Genomic DNA, 15181 nt, shown 5'->3' with positions numbered 1-15181 from the left:
GATGCTTGGCTGCCATTTGACAAATTATAAGACCCCGGATATTTAATATCATTATGTAACAGGTTATACCCGCATTGTTTCTGCAATCTGTTGGCTAGAGCGCACATGCCAAGACCAGAGTGGGCACATTCACTGTTACGAATCCCTTTTGGCCCGACAGTCTAGGGGGGGATGGTAATGAGACCCGTAACATAACTCAGGCAAATTATAATAGTGACAAAGTAAAAGTGTGAACGAAATAACCAGGACAACTGAAATCTACCATCAAACTCAAGGTTTATTACTAAACACACGGTAATGGGGGGAGCAGGAAAAGGGGCTGCGCTGGACCCAAGGAAATAAACAATAAGTATTCAAAAACACCCCTAAGCTAGACTAGCCTACTTTAACAATAGCTAACTAACTAACCAAAAATACAGTGGGTGGTCCGCCCAGTTCTAACTAGTGTATTTAACAAAGTTTACCTACGGTTAGTGTTTTCCCATGGGAGACTTGTCTTGGTTTCCCCTTTTCCCACCAGCAATCAAACACAAACACCATAACCAAAAACAATACTCACAGGTGATGACAAAGTGCTATGGAGGTGCTCAAACAAAAGAGAGGTTAATAAAAAGAGAGGTTAATAAAAAGAGAGGTTAATAAAAAGAGAGGTTAATAAAAAGAGGTTAATAAAAAGGTTAATAAAAAGAGAGGTTAATAAAAAGAGAGGTTAATAAAAAGAGAGGTTAATAAAAAGAGGTTAATAAAAAGAGAGGTTAATAAAAAGAGAGGTTAATAAAAAGAGGTTAATAAAAAGAGGTTAATAAAAAGAGGTTAATAAAAAGAGAGGTTAATAAAAAGAGAGGTTAATAAAAAGAGAGGTTAATAAAAAGAGAGGTTAATAAAAAGAGAGAGTGAAACACAGAGAGAGTGAAACACAGAGAGAGTGAAACACAGAGAGAGTGAAACACAGAGAGTGAAACACAGAGAGAGTGAAACACAGAGAGAGTGAAACACAGAGAGAGTGAACCACAGAGCGAGTGAACCACAGAGCGAGTGAACCACAGAGCGAGTGAACCACAGAGCCCTACAGACATGCCATTTACAGAGAGATTGCGCTGTAGAGCAAACAACTGATGGGGTTTTTAAACCAAGGGAAAGGAACTGTGATAGGGTAGGAAACAGGAGGAGGTGTGTCTTCTGATTGATGATTGGATTGGTGACTGATTGGGTAGTGATGAGTTTCACCTGTGAGGGGAGAAGGAGAGAAAAGAACACAGGACACACACAGGATAATGGTATCCGTAACATTCACTATATAATGCCACATTTTTTTGGTGCCAAAACCATCAGTAGAGTTGACAATGCAATGGGAATTTAACTGCAACATATCTTCATGTACACTATGTCATAAAGCTTGAATCCGCAACAAGTCAATTTAATGGAAACACTTGGAAAAATGCACATATTGTTTTATGCAGATGTTTTAAACATTCGCAAGAATATTGAATCGTGGCCAATTGGAGGGAAACCTGGCTAATAAGGTTGTTACCCAGAAATGATTTGGTTTTGAGATAAAAAACGGCTGTATTGGACCTCTAAGAAAAAATCAGACATGTACATGAAGGCGCTGTAGATTAACTAAAGGAAATTGTGTGATAGGCTAATAGGCCATGTTTGCTCTGTCTTGTGGATATAGTCTACACCGTGGTTGGTTCATTTGAGCTAAACGCCAAGGCCTACAGCTTGTGTCAACCTGTCAAAGTGTAATTTGCAACGGACGTCATGTGATCATTAAACCCGTTTAGAAAAGGAAAGATTACCGTGCATCTAGGAGAGTGTTTGCGCACACTGGGCAGTGTGCTTGTTAAAGAGGCTCGGCAATAGCGTCTGCTATTGACGTCGAGACAAAATATTGTTTGTGGACATCGGAGTCAAATTGGTTGAGCTGAAATGCGCTCAGCACCTTGGAGAGCTCTCGCGCGTAGTGAATCACTCGGTCACTCATTCTGATGCGTACAGATCAGCAGTGCCACTGTCAATTTAGTGGAAATCAATTTAGTGGAAATCACGCTATGACGAATTTCACTGTGCTGTTTCTGCTGATGTGTTGTGTTCTATGTGTGCACTTTCTGTCTGTCGGAGTAGAGGCAAGATTACCGGACGTTCCGTCGTTGGAAACACGAGACTCACGCAAGCATAAACAGGTGAGTTTGGTTAGATATCCTGGCTATGATTTAAACAGCATAGTCATTTAATATAAGACTAACTTTATTATATGAATCAATTCCGTCTAGTGAACATAATTGTTTAATGGTACTATGGACTATGATGATTAGGCCTTTGGTCTCGGCCCCAATATAGCCAAGTAATTTTCACTCTTCTATTCTAGTTGGGTGTCCCTGTCCATGATAGGGTACAGCTTCAGAGGGAAATATCTTCCTCAGTTTTGAGAAACAAGTTCAACCGCCTTCCGGGAGTATGTCAACGTCTACGCAGAAGGAGAATCACAATTCTGGTACATTATTGGCTGTAACTAACCACCATTTTTTAATGCTTCCTAGATCTGCTTTTCTGTTGAGCTAATTTGTCAAAAATGCAGTTGGACAACTTATTTTTAGTAGTTGGCCCTTTTTCTAATTTTAGCATTTTATAAACCACGGGCCCAATCAAAACCCAGTTAGGACTACCAGCTTTGATTGAGTAGGGCCCCAAGTTACTATTGTTAGCCTTCAGTTTGATTGTGGTACCAGTGCGACATCTAGTGGTTCATTCTTGTTTGGCATCGGTGCAATCTAGCACACACAAATCAACAATGGAATCAATTTTGTCATGTACTTTTCTTTCAGTGCAATTCCAACGTGGGCAAGTACTGTTCGGTCAAAGATGGAGCTCAACATGGCCATATTTGCCGCTGTCCAAGAGCATCAAAGTGTAAATACTTCTTTCTGAGGAGTCTGTAGAGTTCAATCTAGATTGTCTTTGTCTGTTGTGCTGTTTGTCTCCCGTCAAACTGTTTTGGCAACTAAATAAATGCACATTTTCAAGAGAAAAATATAAGGAACACTTTCCCAGTACATCACAAATTGTGTCTTTTGACACAAATACAAGTCCAAGTTGACTCTGGGAATCTTCTTTTTCATATTTTATGTTCAACTTGTATCTTACATCCCTGAAAAGTTTGCTTATTTAAGGTAACACTTACCACGCATCATTACACATCATAACAGCCTGTCATAATAGGGTCATAAAACTGTCTTGACCTTTTTGGTCCTGTTGTGACATATTGCATTACTTTATGACTGGTTATGACACCAACATAAGTGTCAAATCCCACAAAAAAAACCTACCACGGTAGTTACTTTATGGCTGGTTATGACACCTAGATAAGTTTCAAAACCCACAAAACATACCATTACACCATAGCCTACTTGTCAACAGTATGTTTCTAACATTTTCTGAAATTTACCATATTAAATAATCATTGTAATTGCGCACACATTGATGTCAGACATGCACCTACCCCAATGCTCTGTTGCTGATGCTGGGATGAATGCAGGAGCAGGACAATATACTTTTTTTTTGGACTGATGATTGACATAAGGGCATGTACGTGAGAGGCCCATCTGGCTTACAGCAGTGTTAAGAACTTTAAAGTATTTTTACTTAAGTATCACGTAAGCTGTTTTTTTTTGGGGGGGGGGGGGGGGGCTGTAAATTACTAGTTCTACTTTCACTCCACTACATTCCTAAAGAAAATATGTACTTTTTACTCCCATACATTTTACCTGACACCAAAATGTAGTCATTACATTTTGAATGCTCAGGCAGGAGAGACTTATGATCCAATTCACACACCTATCAATATAACACATACCTACAGCCTCTGATCTGGCGGACTCACGAAACACAAATACATTCGGAAATGGGTGTTGAAATGTGCCTGTCTGTCCGTAAAGGGGGAAAAAAGGGAGAGATTGTGCCATTAGCGTAATATGAGGAATCTGATGTATAGCTTTTACTTTATACTTTTAGTCAAGTATTTTCTTAGTCCAAGTAAAGTCACAGGATGGTCATAATGCTTCAAGACAGTGTCATAAAGTGTATTATCTGCAAGTAATTTCAAATGGAGAAAAAAAAACACAACTAAAGAATTCATTACAACAAAAACAAAGGACTTAAGAAACAAACAAAATAAATTGTTGGGGAAAGAAAAACATTTGAATAAATGTGGGTTGACACGTGTCATAACCAGCCATGCAATATGTCACAACAGGTGTAAATGTATGCTTCAGGACAGTGTTATGACCATATAACAGATATCAACTGTTATGACCGTGTCATGTCGCTGGGTGTGAAGTGTTACCCTATTTAATTACAACAAAAACACATTAACTGTTGTCCGATTTTCCATTTATTCTTGCAGAATTCAACTCTTTGAGAGCTGCTGAGGCTGGAAAACACGTCACATAATTCCTAAAAATACATTATTTACAGTTGAAATGTAAAACCATGATAAAATACTGGCAATCACTGAGCTCAGAGACCAATGTTACTAGGAGCCTACTAGGGGAGTCGAAAAAAGTGAGTCTCCATCAGCGGAAATGCAACTAAGTTTTTAAATGAATGAAAACAGAAAGAAATATGTGCAGTGTGTTTGTGTGTATTGGATAACGCTATACTCTTATGAAAAAGTAGTCAAATGTCAGTGTTTGTGTTTAGAACCATGCCTGGAATCTCCAAACACACAAGATTTCACCTTTCACAACCTAGTGATTATAGACTTTTGGCAGAACACCAATACTGAATCTTGGAAATATGAATCCCATGGAGGTGAAAAACAGCACTGCAGCATGAAACTCATACAACAGTACACAGTAACACTGCAACACTCATCCCCCTATAAGACAGATTCTAGATCCACTTGAGTCACAGAGCTAGTTATTTGGCCATGTTTCCAAGTCAGACAGGGCATTTGACACTAGATGAGATTATTGGTTCTCTCAGAGAACAGAAACATGTGCCAGAAACGTCTCTGGCATTTGTCAGACAATTCTGTATATTCAACACAGGTTTCACACAGGTTTCAGTCCACCCCAAAAGATGTCAAAGAAATGTATGTGGCTTGAACTGCTACTTAGAATGCAGTCAGTTCCCGTTCATCACTTTGTCCAGATCAAAGTACTGCAAGTTGCCTGCTCAGAAGAGCCATTCCCTTTAGGGTTATTCATTCCATTGACAAAACGCCAGACACTGTTCACCATTTGTGCTTTGGCGGGTTAAAATTAGAGCTGGAGTTTCACTGTCAATCTTGATTTTATAAGCTTGTTACTGTCAGGCCTAATTTCTTCAACAACCCCCCCCCCCCCAAAAAAGGGAAACAGTTTTCTACTAAGTCTGGCCCATTGAACATTACGTTCTCCAGGCCCCCATGCTGTTGAAATGGAGCGGCTGTGGTAATTCTTAACAGTTTGAAATGTTGAGATGAGCCACCATGGTGAGTTCTACTAGTCTCTTCACTCTGGTGTACTGCGCTAGATGGACTCGATCTGCCTGCGGACTTTCTCGGAGGCAAGCCGGTCCAGCGAACGTTGCCTAGCGACCACTATGAGCGCAAATAGTATGGTGAGGCCCAACGTGGCTCCTTCAAACTTCCAGAAAAGGTGTTCCTCCATCAGGGTAGAGCGGCAGCTACGAGCAGAAGGGAAACAAGCGTATACATGATAGAAAGCTTGACAGAATCATTATTATCATGTGTAAAATTCAACCTTAAAAATCAGTCTGTGCAGTAGTCTAACATTTGAGTTTGTCTCCTGTAATCTGTTATGAAAAAGCGCTTCATAGTGTTTTCTTAAGATAAGTTATCTAAAGTCTGGTTAATGACATCCAATTCACACAAGATCTAGGTTCAACCTGTGAAATCAAGAGACAGCTCGGCATCACAAGATCACAACGAAATGGCAATAGAAGTTGTAGGGGTGGGGACTCACCTCTTGTACTCATCTTTATTAGACTTGGTGCAGTTGATCCTCTCCGCGTATCCCGTCTGAATACATGCTGCCCACGACTTCTAGAGGGAGGACAGGATGGTTAAGGGCGTCTAGTCTACAAACTGTCGAAAATGATGTATCAGACACAGAAAACAATGTTTTCATGACAGTAACATGTTGGTGGAAGGTGCAAGGGAATTCGATGGGTTTACACTGGATATACAAGCCCAACAGAAAAGTTGGAGAGGGTTTGTGTTTAGCTTGGAAGTGTCTTAAACCAGGTTATAATAACAGACTGTGTTTTTCTCTTTCACTGGGCTAGCTTAAACCTGCCTACTTTAAAATCAGATAAGAGTATCCCAGTATTCTCTATAGCTTACAGTTAAAAGGGCTTGTTGCAGCTTGAAGTCCACTGTCATAAGCAACCACGGACTGTGAGGTAGCATAAAACACGACTACATTAATAGCATACATTGAATATACTGCATTCATGTTTAGAGAGATATTCACATCTCCCAATAATAAACTGTCTATTAACCAGATAACTATTGGCGGAAGAAAGGACAAGTGTGGGGAGGGAGATGACAAAGAGAGAGATCTCACCGACTGTAAAGTGTTGCACCGGGAGCATTCCACTGCAACCACAAACTCCTCCATCTGCCAACAGGGGGTGGTTACCGGCCTGGCCACTAAAACACAGGCGAAACACAATGCCTTGAATCAGTATCTGAAAAGGACTGAGAATAGTTTTGACAGAAATTATGCTGAATGACATGACCAGTGACACTTTTGTTTATACCCCTGACACGGGTGAAGTAGAAGCTCCAGTTTATCAGCCCCACACACAAACATGTGCTTCTCTGTGAACTGTGTTGCTAACTTGCTATACAAACGATGTATGAGCAGTCACTGGCATTTATGTTTGCAGCACCACATCAATCCTGTACTCATGTTCTCCAACTCATTCTTATCAAATACTGATAAAAAAGTATAGCACCTGTGGTCTTCTCCTCACTCAGCAGAGCTGCACCAAACACTCTGAAAGAGACAGTAATGAGGGTTAAGCTCTGAAGCAATGTCGAGCATAAAGGCTTATCAGCAAGAAGGATGACACCAGCACACTCACCTGAGAGACACCAAAACCCAGAAGAGTGCATGCAAGGCCAGGATTCTGGGCCTCAAACACGACATGGGGATCCTGCAATCGCTCTCCATCCTCCCCATGCAGGTGCGTGTGGTGTGTGCCACAATTACAACCAAGGCCTGAAGCTTGTCATCGTGGAATTATTCTCTATGGTCCAAAATGGCTGAAACCTGTTACACAATCAAACCACTACCATAATAAGAGACTGAAACATTGGGCAACAGGGAATGCCCATGTTCAACAACCAAACATCCATTTAGCCCATTTATAATTAGCAACCACTAAGACACTTTAACAGAGGTCAAAGAAGCTTATCTAGATGCCACTGTTAATCGCATTAACGTTACATGTTCAATGGAAGCATGATGGTTCAAGTCCAAATGTGTTTTCCTCCCTAGCCTAGCGCTGGACCTCATACGCTGTCTTCCAGTCATTTAAACTACTCCCCCCAACAGATACGCCGTAGGTTGACTGTGGACACCTACCTATGTGGGCAGGGTCTGCTGAACAAAGCATTACGCTAACTAGCTAACCATCGAACTGACTTCATGATGAAAAAACGTATCCAGCCATTTCTCTCTGTTCACTCAGCAGTGAATGAGACAATGCAGCAAACCTTCCAGTCAACTGGACTTCAACCTTTATATCATCTTTCCATTAGTAATATTAGGTAATTGCTGCATAAACATATTAACAAAGCAGACAATGCGGGTCGCTTTTAGGGAGTGTTGTTGCTAACTAGCTAGCGAACAGCTGGCAACAGTTCTAAATCAAGTTATGGAACTTAACTAGCTAACTGTTACCTAGTTAAAAGGTAACTTAAATAATAGGTTAGTTTGATATCGTGCCACTAATCATTTGATTATAGCTAGTAACGTAGTACTATCATAACTTGGTTTAGGCAATAACTATCAAGCAAGTTAGCTAGCTACATGACATAGAAAGCAACATGATTAACAGCCGGCTATTTTGTACCCAGTAGAGTCGCTAGTCTCGTTAGCCTGGCGGGGGTTTAGGTTTACTAGCTAACATAGCGAGAAGACGGCTAACGTTAGTAGCATAACTTAGTCACCGGAACCCCTTCTGATTAGCATGCTGAAATAATTGATCATACAAATGTAATGTTAGATATTATTCGTTGAAAAGCAAACCTTAACAGATGTCTCACAAAGACTTAGTGTGATTTTGTTGTTTTCGTTCAGTCCTTGAATAGCCGTTTAGTGGAGAAGTGCACCGCCATTTTGAGTCATGTTGGAAACGCTAATGAATACGTAACCGTACGTCTTCAAATGCGTTGCATCCTGGTTGACCCGGTGTCATTAGCGATAGCTCCCTCTAGCGCTTGTCTAGAACGCAAACTTGCGAACTTGTACACAATCCCATGTGTTAAACCTATCTGTTCAGGGAAAATAACGTGTGTCTAGGTCTGCTGATAGTGAAAGAACTGAAAACCTATTTAAATGCCAGAGTCTGGATAACTGAAATGACCAGGGGCCGGTCCGCCCAGGTCCACCATGCCCTATTTTGTCTATATTCTACCTGGCTCTGAGAATAGTGCATTGAACTGCTCACAATATACAGAAAACACTGCAGAACTCCACCCCCTCCAATGAAAATCCTTATAATTCAACAAAATCCTCACTCACTGGTCCCAGGTTCTCCCTATTGCCACATTTGTTGTCTCATATCATGTTGACCTACTTTATTTCACTTTTGTTCAAATGTATATTTTGGGCTTATGTGTAATGTGGTTCTATAGTATCTAACCTGATATTTGTTCATGTCAGATCAAATCTATGCCTACTTAATTTCCAGTTGACTGTAGCCAATGCATGTCCCCAATACCTGATATATAGGTGGGTACAGGAGGGTATTGGGGATACAGGTACACTGTGTCCCCAATATGGTTATTACAGTATAGATACTGGTAGACCATGGCTGTGTCTATTCATAAACAATGGTAGATACACACTTCTATCATACATTATGATCAACACCATCATCCCGGCAACACTAGACCCACTCCAATTCGTATACCGCCCCAACAGATCCAAAGATGACGCAATCTCAATCGCACTCCACACTACCCTTTCCCAACTGGACAAAAAGAACACCTACAGTGGCAATAAAAAGTATGTGAACCCTTTGGAATTACCTGTATTTCTGCATAAATTGGTCATACAATTATATCTGATCTACATCTAGGTCACAACTATGGATAAACACAGTCTGCTTAAACTAATAACACACAAACAATTACACGTGTTCATGTCTTTATTGAACACACCGTGTAAACATTCACAGTGCAGGGTGGGAAAAGTATGTGAACCCTTGGATTTAATAACTGGTTGACCCTCCTTTGGCAGCAATAACCTCAACCAAATGTTTTCTGTAGTTGCGGATCAGACCTGCACAACAGTCAGGAGGAATTTTGGACCATTCCTCTTTACAAACCTGTTTCAGTTCAGCAATATTCTTGAGATGTCTGGTGTGAACTTCTCTCTTGAGGTCATGCCACAGCATCTCAATCGGGTTGAGGTCAGGACTCTGACTGGGCCACTCCAGAAGGTGTATTTTCTTCTGTTGAAGCCATTCCGTTGTTGATTTACTTCTGTGTTTTGGGTCCTTGTCCTGTTACATCACCCAACTTCTGTTGAGCTTCAATTTGCAGACAGTTAGCCTAACATTGTCATGCAAAATGTCTTGATAAACTTGGGAATTCATTTTTCAGTCGATGATAGCAAGCTGTCCAGGCAATGAGGTAGCCCCAAACCATGATGTTCCCTCCACCAAACTTTACAGTTGGGATGAGGTTTTGATGTTGGTGTGCTGTGCCTTTTTTCTCCACACAGTGTTGTGTGTTCCTTCTAAACAACTAAACTGTAGTTTCATCTGTTGACAGAATATTTTGCCAGTAGTGCTGTGGAACATCCAGGTGCACTTTTGCAAACTTCAGACGTGCAGCAATGTTTTTTTTGGACAGCAGTGGCTTCTTCCGTGGTGTCTTCCCATGAACACCATTATTGTTTAGTGTTTTGCGTATCGTAGACTTGTCAACAGAGATGTTAGCATGTTCCAGAGATTTCTGTACATTTTTATCTGACACTGTAGGATTCTTCTTAACCTCATTGAGCATTCTGTGCTGTGCTCTTGCAGTCATCTTTGCAGGACGGCCACTCCTAGGGAGAGTAGCAACAGTGCTGAACTTTCTCCATTTATAGACCATTTGTCTTACCATGGACTGATGAACATCAAGGCTTTTAGAGATACTTTTGTAACCCTTTCCAGCTTTATGCAAGTCAACAATTCTTCATCTTAATTCTTGTGAGATCTCTTTTGTTCAAAGCATGGTTCACATCAGGCAATGCTTCTTGTGAATAGCAAGCTCACATTTTGTGAGTATTTCTTATAGGGCAAGGCAGTTCTAACCAACATCTCCAATCTCATCTCATTGATTGGACTCCAGGTTAGCTGACTCCTGACTCCAATTAGCTTTTGAGAAGCCTAGGGGTTCACATACTTTTCCCAACCTACACTGTGAAAGTTTAAATGATTTATTCAATATAGACAATCATTTTTTATCATTTGTGTTATTAGTTTAAGCTGTGGCACACCAGGGGGTTGGGTCAAAATATTTACACAGATCAGACACGGACAGAGTAGGATTAGCTCAGTTTCAAAGGTGTTTATTAAAATAATAATCCAAAAGAAAATAATAGGTCTCCCCCAAGAGACCCTCTCCGGGATACTGTCTTCTGGGCGCCGGGTCTTGCTGTATCCTGTGTGGATCAAAAACTGAACTCTCTCTTGTTACCTCTGGTACTGTCTCCAACTATACAGGAGTCCTTTCCTCCCCCAGTCTCTCCCCTTAGTTTATGTAGTAAATCATTTCTTGACTCTATTTTCTTAAAACTGAATTGTTGTGTCACGCCCTGACCATAGTTTACTTTGTATTTTCTATGTTTTGATTGGTCAGGGTGTGATCTGAGTGGGCATTCTATGTTACATGTCTAGTTTGTCTAGTTCTATGTTCGGCCTGATATGGTTCTCAATCAGAGGCAGGTGTTCGTCATTGTCTCTGATTGGGAACCATATTTAGGTAGCCTGGGTTTCACTGTGTGTTTGTGGGTGATTGTTCCTGTCTATGTGTTTTTTCACCAGATAGGCTGTTTTAGGTTTTCGTTACGTTCATCACGTTCTTTATTTTGTAGTGTTTGCATTGATTCGTGTTTTACGTTTGTTCATTAAAACATGGATCGCAATCTACACGCTGCATTTTGGTCCGACTCTTCTTCTCACGAAGAAAACCGTTACAGAATCACCCACCACCAACGGACCAAGCAGCGTGTCAACAGGCAGCAGCAGCAGCGTAAAGAGGAATGGACATGGGAGGACGTTTTGGATGGCAAGGGCTGTTACACTTGGGAGGAGATACTGGCTGGAAGAGATCGCCTCCCATGGGAACAGGTGGAGGCACTTAGGAGAGCAGAGGCAGCCGGAGAGAGGAGCCGGCGATATGAGGGAACACGGCTGGCAAGGAAGCCCGAGAGGCAGCCCCAAAAATTTCTTGGGGGGGGGGCTAACAGGGAGTATGGCTACGCCAGGTAGGAGACCTGGGCAGACTCCCTGTGCTTACCGGGGGGCTAGAGAGACCGGACAGGCACCGTGTTATGCAGTGGTGCGCACGGTGTCTCCAGTGCGGGTGCATAGCCCGGTGCGGTATATTCCAGCTCCACGTGTCGGCCGGGCTAGATTGAGCGTCGAGCCTAATGCCATGAAGCCGGCTCTACGCAGCTGGTCCCCAGTGCGTCTCCTTGGGCCGGTTTACATGGCACCAGCCTTGCGCTCGGTTTCTCCGGTTCGCCTGCATAGTCCAGTGCGGGCTATTCCACCTCGCCGCACTGGCAGGGCGACCGTGAGCATTCAACCAGGTAAGGTTGGGCAGGCTCGGTGCTCAAGAGCTCCAGTGCGCCTGCACGGTCCGGTTTTTCCAGTACCACCTCCACACCCCAGCCCTCCGGTAGCAGCTCCCCGCACCAGGCTTCCTGTGCGTGTCCTCGGCCCAGTACCACCAGTGCCAGCACCACGCATCAGGCCTACAGTGCGCCTCGCCTGTCCAGCGCTGCCAGAGCCTCCCTTCTCTTCAGCGCTGTCGGAGTCTCCTGCCTGTTTAGCGCTGTTAGAGCCTGCCTTCTCTACAGCGCTGCCGGAGTCTCCCGCCTGTTCAGAACTGCCAGTTAGCATAGAGCTGCCAGTTAGCATAGAGCTGCCAGTTAGCATAGAGCTGCCAGTTAGCATAGAGCTGCCAGTTAGCATAGAGCTGCCAGTTAGCTTAGAGCTGCCAGTTAGCAAGGAGCTGCCAGTCTGCAAGGAGCTGCCAGTCTGCATAGAGCTGCCAGTCTGCATGGAGCTGCCAGTCTGCAAGGAGCCGCCAGAGCTGCCAGTCTGCAGGATGCCGCCAAAGCTGCCAGTCTGCAAGGAGCCGCCAGAGCTGCCAGTCTGCAAGGAGCCGCCAGAGCTGCCAGTTAGCATGGAGCAGCCAGGGCCGCCAGTCAGCATGGAGCAGCCAGGGCCGCCAGTCAGCATGGAGCAGCCAGGGCCGCCAGTCAGCATGGAGCAGCCAGTCAGCATGGAGCAGCCAGTCAGCATGGAGCAGCCAGAGCAGCCAGTCAGCATGGAGCAGCCAGAGCTGCCAGTCAGCATGGAGCAGCCAGTCAGCATGGAGCAGCCAGAGCTACCAGTCATCATGGAGCAGCCAGAGCAGTCTGCCAGCATGGAGCAGCCAGAGCTGTCAGTCAGCATGGAGCAGCCAGAGCAGCCAGTCTGTGTCGACCAGTCTCTTCCAGATCTGCCAGTCGTCCAGACTCTTCCAGATCTGCCAGTCGTCCAGACTCTTCCAGATCTGCCAGTCGTCCAGACTCTTCCAGATCTGCCAGTCGTCCAGACTCTTCCAGATCTGCCAGTCGTCCAGACTCTTCCAGATCTGCCAGTCGTCCAGACTCTTCCAGATCTGCCCGTCGTCCAGACTCTTCCAGATCTGCCAGTCGACCAGACTCTTCCAGATCTGCCAGTCGACCAGACTCTTCCAGATCTGCCAGTCGACCAGACTCTTCCAGATCTGCCAGTCGACCAGACTCTTCCAGATCTGCCAGTCGACCAGACTCTTCCAGATCTGCCAGTCGACCAGACTCTTCCAGATCTGCCAGTCAACCAGACTCTTCCAGATCTGCCAGTCGACCAGACTCTCCCAGATCTGCCAGTCGACCAGACTCTCCCAGATCTGCCAGTCGTCCAGACTCTCCCAGATCTGCCAGTCGTCCAGACTCTCCCAGATCTGCCAGTCGTCCAGACTCTCCCAGATCTGCCAGTCGTCCAGATTCTCCCAGATCTGCCAGTCGTCCAGATTCTCCCAGATCTGCCAGTCGTCCAGATTCTCCCAGATCTGCCAGTCGTCCAGATTCTCCCAGATCTGCCAGTCGTCCAGATTCTCCCAGATCCGCCAGTCAGCCAGGATCTTCCAGAACCGCCAGCCAGCCAGGATCTGCCGGATCTAACCACCTGCCTGAGCTTCTTCTCAGTGCTGAGCTTCTTCTCAGTGCTGAGCTTCTTCTCAGTGCTGAGCTTCTTCTCAGTGCTGAGCTTCTTCTCAGTGCTGAGCTTCCTCTCAGGGCTGAGCTACCCATCTGTCCCGAGTTACCTCTGTCCCGAGCTGTCCCTCTGTCCCATGTTATCATTGTGGTGGGTAACCTATTTAGGGACGTTTAGGAGGGGGATTAAAACTGTCATGGAGTGGGGTCCACGTCCAGCGCCAGAGCCGCCACCGCGGACAGATGCCCACCCAGACCCTCCCCTATAGGTTCAGGTTTTGCGGCCGGAGTCCGCACCTTGGGGGGGGGGTACTGTCACGCCCTGACCATAGTTTACTTTGTATTTTCTATGTTTTGATTGGTCAGGGTGTGATCTGAGTGGGCATTCTATGTTACATGTCTAGTTTGTCTAGTTCTATGTTCGGCCTGATATGGTTCTCAATCAGAGGCAGGTGTTCGTCATTGTCTCTGATTGGGAACCATATTTAGGTAGCCTGGGTTTCACTGTGTGTTTGTGGGTGATTGTTCCTGTCTATGTGTTTTTTCACCAGATAGGCTGTTTTAGGTTTTCGTTACGTTCATCACGTTCTTTATTTTGTAGTGTTTGCATTGATTCGTGTTTTACGTTTGTTCATTAAAACATGGATCGCAATCTACACGCTGCATTTTGGTCCGACTCTTCTTCTCACGAAGAAAACCGTTACATGTTGGTTAATAAGGGCTTGTAAGTGAGCATTTCACGGTAAGGTCTACCTGTTATACTCGGCGCATGTGGCAAATACAATTAGATTTTATTTGATTTGTTCTATGGTGAGGTTTATACAGTACCAGTCAAAAGTTTGGACACGCCTACTCATTGGGTTTTTCTTTATTTGTAGAATTTTCTACATTGTAGAATACAAGTGAAGACTACAAAACTATGAAATAACACATATGGAACCATATAGTAACCAAAAAAGTGTTAAACATATCAAAATAGATTTTAGATTTTTCAAAGTAGCCACGCTTTGCCTTGATGACAGCTTTGCACACTCTTGGCATTCTCTCAACGAGCTTCACCTGGAATGCTTTTCCAACAGTCTTGAAGGAGTTCCCACATATGCTGAGCACTTGTTGGCTGCTTTTCCATCACTCTGCTGTCCAATTCATCACAAACCATCTCAATTGGGTTGAGGTCAGGTGATTGTGGAGGCCAGGTCATCTGATGCAGCACTCCATCACTCATCTTGGTCAAATAGCCCTTACACAGCCTGGAGGTGTGTTGGGTCATGTTATTATTGAAAAACAAATGAGAGTACCACTAAGCGCAAACCAGATGGGATGGCATATTGCTGCAGAATGCTTGTGGTAGCCATCATGATTAAGTGTGCCTTGAATTCTAAATAAATCACCAACAGTGTAACCAGCAAAGCACCCCCACACCATCACACCTCCTCCTCCATGCTTCATGGTGGGAACCACACATACAGAGATCATCCGTT

General features: G+C 43.9%; 2 protein-coding genes across 5 annotated transcripts; one reads left to right on the top strand and one right to left on the bottom strand.

Moving 5' to 3' along the window:
• Positions 1–267: 267 nt before the first annotated feature.
• Positions 268–3034, top strand: si:ch211-191i18.4 (uncharacterized). Its single transcript, XM_021560462.3, has 3 exons — positions 268–2186; positions 2372–2497; positions 2829–3034. The coding sequence occupies exons 1-3, from the start codon at positions 1992–1994 to the stop codon at positions 2940–2942; spliced, it is 435 nt and encodes a 144-aa protein (XP_021416137.1). The 5' UTR covers positions 268–1991; the 3' UTR covers positions 2943–3034.
• Positions 3035–4375: 1341 nt separating this feature from the next.
• On the bottom strand, positions 4376–8660 carry LOC118946484 (protein JTB). Of its 4 annotated transcripts, none has more exons than XM_036971247.2 (6): positions 8265–8660; positions 7096–7283; positions 6967–7007; positions 6573–6658; positions 5970–6049; positions 4376–5670 (listed from the first exon to the last, which is right to left on the bottom strand). In XM_036971247.2, the coding sequence occupies exons 2-6, from the start codon at positions 7191–7193 to the stop codon at positions 5514–5516; spliced, it is 462 nt and encodes a 153-aa protein (XP_036827142.1). In that variant the 5' UTR covers positions 7194–7283; positions 8265–8660; the 3' UTR covers positions 4376–5513. The 4 variants fall into 4 exon arrangements, with proteins under 4 accessions (XP_036827142.1, XP_036827144.1, XP_036827143.1 ...); XM_036971249.2 differs by having other exon boundaries at positions 5970–6046; XM_036971248.2 differs by having other exon boundaries at positions 8282–8413.
• Positions 8661–15181: the final 6521 nt, after the last annotated feature.

This window comes from Oncorhynchus mykiss, chromosome 30 (genome assembly GCF_057628025.1).
Source record: "Oncorhynchus mykiss isolate SJ-2025 chromosome 30, ASM5762802v1, whole genome shotgun sequence".
NCBI classification, from domain to species: Eukaryota; Metazoa; Chordata; class Actinopteri; order Salmoniformes; family Salmonidae; genus Oncorhynchus; species Oncorhynchus mykiss.
This window is presented reverse-complemented; position numbering and strand designations above follow the sequence as displayed.

Bases quoted from the DNA above. Each gene is read 5' to 3' on its own strand.
- si:ch211-191i18.4 (XM_021560462.3), top strand. From the start codon at position 1,992: ATGCGTACAGATCAGCAGTGCCACTGTCAATTTAGTGGAAATCAATTT. The intron at 2,187-2,371 runs GTGAGTTTGGTT...CTTCTATTCTAG, and splicing joins ACTCACGCAAGCATAAACAG to TTGGGTGTCCCTGTCCATGA. The intron at 2,498-2,828 runs GTACATTATTGG...CTTTTCTTTCAG, and splicing joins GAAGGAGAATCACAATTCTG to TGCAATTCCAACGTGGGCAA.
- LOC118946484 (XM_036971247.2), bottom strand. From the start codon at position 7,193: ATGGGGAGGATGGAGAGCGATTGCAGGATCCCCATGTCGTGTTTGAGG. The intron at 7,008-7,095 runs GTGAGTGTGCTG...TGTCTCTTTCAG, and splicing joins TGGGTTTTGGTGTCTCTCAG to AGTGTTTGGTGCAGCTCTGC. The intron at 6,659-6,966 runs GTGCTATACTTT...CCTGTGTTTTAG, and splicing joins GAGTGAGGAGAAGACCACAG to TGGCCAGGCCGGTAACCACC.